Source organism: Myotis daubentonii, chromosome 1, assembly GCF_963259705.1.
Source record: "Myotis daubentonii chromosome 1, mMyoDau2.1, whole genome shotgun sequence".
NCBI classification, from domain to species: Eukaryota; Metazoa; Chordata; class Mammalia; order Chiroptera; family Vespertilionidae; genus Myotis; species Myotis daubentonii.
In genome coordinates, this window is record NC_081840.1 from 189,002,714 (window position 1) to 189,009,682 (window position 6,969).

The following is a 6,969-nucleotide window of genomic DNA, read 5'->3' on the forward strand; positions in this document are numbered from 1 at the left end:
CTCAAATCAATAGATTAAAAAGAAGTTTCAAATGAGAAAATACACTAGGTCAGTGGCCGGCAAACTGCGGCTCGCGAGCCACATGTGGCTCTTTGGCCCCTTGAGTGTGGCTCGTCCACAAAATACCGACTCATGCGCATGGGCCATGAAGTTTCAATTGCACTGTATGTGCGTGCCTGCACGTGGTATTTTGTGGAAGAGCCACACTCAAGGGGCCAAAGAGCCGCATGTGGCTCGCGAGCCGGTTTGCCGACCACTGCACTAGGTGAAATTTAAAGCACATGTGATGTTAAATTTTCTACAGTTTCTGTGTTTAAATTTTTTCTATCTCAAAATACAAATTTTATAAAAGAATCAATAACTAAAAGCATTTAAAAACTTTATTACCTGAAGCAATATTCAGTTTGAATGATTTGGAACTGTAGTTGAATCCTACATGATCAAGTTATCTAAGCTAGCTTTTATCTTTAAGATCACACACAAAAAATTCTAGTTTACCAAAAGCTTTGACCATTAAGGAAGTTATATGGGTCTGATAAGCAATTAAATTTATTTCTACACAAAAATTAAAGAGATGCTCACTTAACTCCTTACAGTTAAGAAGAGAGGCAAGAAAGTGTGGCCTAGAGAAACTGACCAGCCTAAAGCTAAGAAATCTGGAATTTTCTTCTACTTAAATTTTGAATATTTTATATTTTCAATAGCTATCCATAGCCTAATATGCTGACATAAAATAGGTTGTTACTTTGTATTGATGCCTGATACTAGTAATCTACTTTATTGGAACTCTTATCCATGAGACTCTCCAGAATTCAGTGAGTGTCTATGAAAAATTGTAACATTGAGTAGTTAATAATTTATTTTTCATGTGCTAGGACAGTACCCATCAGTGCTCTTTATTATTTTTTAAATTTATTTTATTTTCCATCACCCATTTATCCCCTCTATGCCCGCTTCCACCTCCACCCACCCCCCTCACTGCTCTTTAAATGTCTAAGTAAATTCAAAATTTGGATGATGTAAATATTAAATCCAGCAATTTGTTACATCTTTTGCTATTAATTCACATCAGACAAGGCCACTTTTTTTTTGTTTATAAAATAGGATAGCACCATCAACATCCTAGCTATTCCAGAATGTGTTAATATTTATTAATGTTAATTAGTAAATTAGTGTTGAGAGGTCTCTAAAGGAATACTTGATATATTCAGAGCAATATATAACGAAGCTTAATTTTTCCACTTTCCTAAATGGAAGGTTTTTCTTCTTTTAAAACTTTTTTCTCTCATTGCAACTTATACATGTCAGGGATTTGACATAGAACATCAAATACTTTCAACCTTTTACTTCATTTCCTTGTTTTTTTGCCCTGTTCAAGAGTTTCCTATATCCCTTCATGTGTTCACCCAAAACTCCCCTTTTCTTCCAAACTTATATTAATTTCTCAAGCATTTCTATATATGACTACATTTTATTCTCTACATTCCTATAATGAATAGGAACCATTATACTATTAGCTATAATTCATTGAGCACCTCTGTGCTAGAATTTTCACAGCCCTGTAGTAAGAGCCAATGCTTAGTAGGTGATTACCATATAACAGACATTGTTCTAAGTGCTTTATATATATTGACTTAATCCTCATAATAGCTCTACAAAATAGGTACTACTACTAACATCCCTAATTTGATGAAAAAAAAACAAAACTGAAGAACAGAGAGAGCAGGTAACTTGAGCAAGTTATAAGAAATAAGTGATGGAGCTGGATTAGGAACCTGGGTAGTCTACAGTCCGCCCTAAAATTGGAAAACTGTTTTTCACCTGTGTGTGTCTCCTTTACTCTCACCCTTCTGCTAGACTCACACTTTCTGACACCAGGTGTATTGAGGTTTCCCCCCACTAAACAATTCTCTGTGACAGTAGCTGGGTGTCTTACAACTTAATTCTGAAGCTATCTACCTACCTGAAGACAGCCAGGTTGTCACCTGTGCTTCTGGCAAGTCAGCTATAAATCAGAGGTCTCCAGGACTCCCTCCTAGGGTTCAATTAGTTTGCTCACAGAACTTATGGAATCACTTATTTACATCTACCAACTTATTAAAAGGATATGAGATACAGATGAACAGTGAGATAAAGAGATAGACAGGATGAGGTCTGGAGGGTCCTGAGCATAGGAGCTTCTGTCCAAGGTGGAACTGGGGTGCATCACCCTCCCAGTGAGGGCTTTTAAGACTTTTTCACATAGGTATAATAAAAAATTAACTCAATTTCCAGCTCCTCTCCCCTTTATGGAGAATGGAGAGTGGGGATCAAAATTCCAAGCTTCTAATCATGGCTAGATGTTTCTGGTGACCAGTCCCCTACCACCCAGGAGCCCTCCAGAGTCACCTCATTAGAATAAAAGATGCTTTTGAATGTTCTTATCACTTAGGAATTTACAAGGGTAAATCCGGGGGCAGAAACCAATATATATTTTCTATGATCTTACAGCTCTTAAATACTATTATACCTCTTTATCAAGTTAGATATAATAATTGTACTATACAGATAAAGAAAATAAGTCAGAGATCAAGTAATTAACTCAAAACCACCCTAGTAAGTTAACTCCAAAACCTGCAGGGTTTTTTTTTGTTTTGTTTTCAGAGAAGGGAGAGGGAGAGATAGAAACATCAATGATGAAAGAGAACCATCAATTGGACACCTCCTGCACACCCCGCACTGGGGATTGAGCCCGCAACCCAGGCATGCACCCCTGCAGGAATTGAACCCAGAACCCTTCAGTCCACAGGCCAATGCTCCATCCACTAAGCCAAACCAGCCAGAGCCCTGCAGTTTTTATATGGTGTCAGAACAGGATAGGGCTCTGCCACTTAATAGCTATATGACCTTGATAAAGTTACTTCGACACAGTTTCCTCACTTTTATAATATGGGTAATAGAATTTGCCACACAAGAGTAGTTGTGAGGAAAAGGGAAGTAAGTACAAAGTGCACCTTAGCACCCAGTAAGTGTTAGTTTTACTTTCAACCTACCTCTTTTATTTATAAAACAAAAGATAAGCTAATTTGATATCTGTGCTACTCTAAGGAAGCAGATGTAAGCCAGAGGTTAAGAGAATGAAGGCTCAAAATAAGCTGGCTTGGGCCCAAATCCCAAGCTTGTGCCCTTTAGAAGCTTAACCTTTACGAATTTCAGGATCCTCATCTCTGATATAACAGTATTACCTCACAAAGTTATTGCAAAGATTAAATGAGGTGATACACATCTGGTACATGGCAAGTATTTAGTAAATATTAACTACTATGCATCTTTAGCAGCCCAGTGTTTAATGAAAACAGCGACAGTTAAGGCATCTTTTGTGCTTTTCTTTACTAGTCTCTCCTTTTCTTCCCTGGCATCATCCTAAAAGTTCACAATCTCAATCTCTCTCTTACTGTAAACACCAGAGTAACTAAAGAAAACTGTAACTTTGTTACCAGTTGAAGTTGGCACTTACCTAGTGGTAATCAGACCAGATTTTCAGTAAATGGATATACGAACAGCAACCACTACAAGTCAGCAGCACAGAAGGGGAAATGGAATTTTTACCTTATTTACCACATTAAGGACTATTAGAAAATATCACAATGAATGTAATTAAGGAATATCTCTTTCTACTTTTAACCAAAGTTCCTCTTCACTCCTGTTTTTACCACACAAAATGTACAAAACCGTTCACATTATAAACCTATTAACAAGTATCCTGCTCAAGAATTATATTTAGGTAAATGAAACAATGTCAGAACTATTTCATAGGTTATTTTACAAATGATTGCCAAGGTGCATTCTCTTCAATTTATTGTGAAAAATTATAGTTTGACTGTTGCTCCATAACTAGCTGTGAAATTTTCCTAGATAATTCTTGACAGGATACTGAAGAACTTTTTTTCAAAACCATCTCTTTCCCCAAGCATCTGCATATAGCTCCCACAGTTCTTGTATGACCTTAACATAAATTAAAGGACAAATAAATTGAGCAATAACCCAAATGAATTTCCCTGTTGACAAGAATTTTTTAAAGTTAAGGTTAGAAATTACATATTAAAACAATCACTTTGCTAGTTAAAATTAAATTTATTTATGTAAAACTTGCAAAAACAAAACTTTACTTAAGCTTAATGCTCTTTTTAACTCCTGCACGAATTCCAGATAGTTCGCCACTATAACGTTGCTCTTCCCTGCGAACTTCACGAACCTGGCCTCTTCTGCGAATTTTGGCTCTCCTGAACTTCTCTCTGTGTTTCACTCTGGGATTGCGATCAATCTTCTTTCTCCTTGGTGTAAGTCCCCTGTTTTTAGCAATCTGATAGGTAATGGCTCTCTTTGCATTTTTATCTTCAAGATCCTGTTCTTCGGTACTATTTTCTTCTTTCTTTCTCTTCAACTTCTGCCTGTCTTCCATTTCTTTATAGTATTTCAGGGCAGCTTCATCAAAATTGGAATCATCAGAAAGATCTGTAACAGCGGTGGCGGCGGCAGCAGCAGTCTCTGAAACAGATTTTGGTTTGGCCTTGGCGGGCTTTGCTTTTGGAGTTAGTTCTTTCTTTCCAGCACCATCCTTAAGTGTGAGCAGATGACGAATCTCTGAGGACAGCTTCTGATCCACAACTGACAGCTTGTTGATTAAAGTCCGGTAGGTCACAAGCCTTTCTATAACAGGATGTCCGTGTGCAGGGACTCGCCTGGCTTTCAGGATCAAATAAAAACTGATGTTGGAGCAGTAGTTCAAATAGAGGTTGTACTTGGTCCTCAGGTATTGGCTTCCTTTTCCACGTGGAATGATCCCTTGCTCCACCAACTGCAACAACGGCTCCAGCTCATCTTTCACCTCCGTCAACTTAACTTTCAGGTCCTCTATCAGCTCCAAGAGCTCTGGTGATTCCTTCTTCAGCATCTTCAGCTTCTCTTTCACTGAAACTTTGGCCAAATCCTTCACGACCCGTGTCTCAGACTCATCTACCTGAGGGACCTGAGGTTTTGCAAAGGCCTCCACCCAGGTCACCCCAAAATCATCCTCTTGCAAGGCTTGGGCTAGGCGCCTCTGGATGAGCTGTGCCTCCTCCTCCTCCTCTCTTTCCTCCTCCTCTACTTCTTGCTGACTCCGCCGGCGTCGGGACTTGGAACCATAGTCCGTATCGTAGTAAAGTTTTTTCCTCTGACCCCACGACAAACTGGGATCCGCAGAGGCCTCAGCTTCACTCTGCACTGAGCTCCCACCATCATCATCGTCATCCTCCTCATCCTCCGCGCTGTCTCCCTCTTCATCGTCCTCATCGGCAATATCGAGGGCTAGTACCTCCTCCTCCTCCTCGCCATCCTCCTCCTCGTCCCCACTCTCTAGTTCGCTCCAACCCTTAGCCAAGGCGGCTCGAGACCGGGCCTCATGAAAATCATCTACCTTATCTTGGTAGTAGCTGGAGTCCCCTGGCGAGGGTGGCAATTCTAAATCGTCTTCCTTTTCGTCCTCCGCGCCGCGACCTGCCATGGCTCTCACCGCTGCCCACTTGGCCGCTCCGCGCCGCCGGGATCTCCCCACCATAGCTCGCGGTCTCAGGTTGTACACCAAGGTCGAACTACCGCCACCTCTGACCTCCGCGCACGAGTCAGGCGCTCCGGCAACACTCCTCTGGAAACTGCCACGCGCTTTCCTACCACGCGAGTTTGCCGGCGCCCAGGTCGCCTGTAGGAGCTCCTTCCGACTTCCGGTTCCCAGGATGCTCTCCTGTGGCGTGTGAACCAGGACTTCCGCTCGGTCCCGTCACCTTTAAGAGCACCTCCCTTTCCGTTCTGCTCTTTCATGCCAATAGATGCGGGTGTTAAAATCTTTCCGTGTAGGAACAATATGTGTAAGGAACTTTAGTTCCGTAAAGCTCCTTAAGGAGACTTCTGTTCTTACTCTCGCGAGCTTGGGCGGGGCCGGGCGGGGCCGGGCGGGGCGGGGCGGGGCCGGGCGGAGCGGGGCGGGGCGGAGGGGCGGGTTTAGTGACGGGACCGCGAGGCGAGGGCGCCCGGACCAGTAGAGGGCGCTCGGCTTCCACGCCGGGAATAGTGAACTGTACTGCCCTGTAGGTACCGGTGTCTCCCACCGGGAGCCGAGTGCGGGTGTACAGGGTTCCCTGGCTTACCGAAATTGTTTATCTTCTTCGCGTGTTAGTCTGGAGTTAATCAGGTTGTTTTTCTCTCCGAAATGTGCAAATACATTTCCGGGCACCGTAGCCCGAGGTCCGCCGGCGCCGCTGGACTGGATGGTCGTGGCGTGGGTTCCCGGCGAGGGCGCAGGCCGGGCTTCCGGCGGACTTTAGCCGCCTCCACCGCTCGGTGACTCCGCGGGGATTTGTGCCCCGGAGCGGCGACGACGGGAGGGCAGGGCCCCGCCCTAGGGTTTGGCTCTTTGCGGGAAATTCGAGTTGGCCGCAGAAGGCACTGATTTCCCCTCTTCAGGATACAGTACTTTGGAAACGAGATATTTTGACTCAGTGGCGTCCCCTTTATTTATTATTTCTTCAGCACTTAGGCCCTGGGAGGACAATGGTGGGCAAAGTCACGCTGTCCCCACACTCGTGGGACCTGTGGTCTCGTGGGGGACAGACTGTACACCGAGGCGTACATCAATCAGGCTAGAGATGCCAAATCACAGCTGGAGTGAGTGCCGCGAGCACTCGTCCTGTCCCCCAGCCTTCCGCTGCTGGGAGCACTCACCGTGCCTTTTTTTTTTTTTAATATATTTTATTGATTTTTTACAGAGAGGAAGGGAGAGGGATAGAGAGTTAGAAACATCGATGGGAGAGAAACATCGACCAGCTGCCTCCTGCATACCTCCTACTGGGGATGTGCCCGCAACCCAGGTACATGCCCTTGACCGGAATCGAACCTGGGACCTTTCAGTCCGCAGGCCAATGCTCTATCCACTGAGCCAAACCGGTTTCGGCC

At 43.7% G+C, this 6,969-nt stretch overlaps 1 protein-coding gene across 1 annotated transcript; it reads right to left on the reverse strand.

Annotated features, from left to right (window-relative positions):
* Positions 1-3,731: 3,731 nt before the first annotated feature.
* UTP3 (UTP3 small subunit processome component) lies at positions 3,732-5,796 on the reverse strand. The gene has a single exon (XM_059669210.1). It carries the CDS (start codon positions 5,576-5,578, stop codon positions 4,145-4,147), a length of 1,434 nt encoding a protein of 477 aa, XP_059525193.1. The 5' UTR covers positions 5,579-5,796; the 3' UTR covers positions 3,732-4,144.
* Between the last annotated feature and the right edge of the window lie 1,173 nt (positions 5,797-6,969).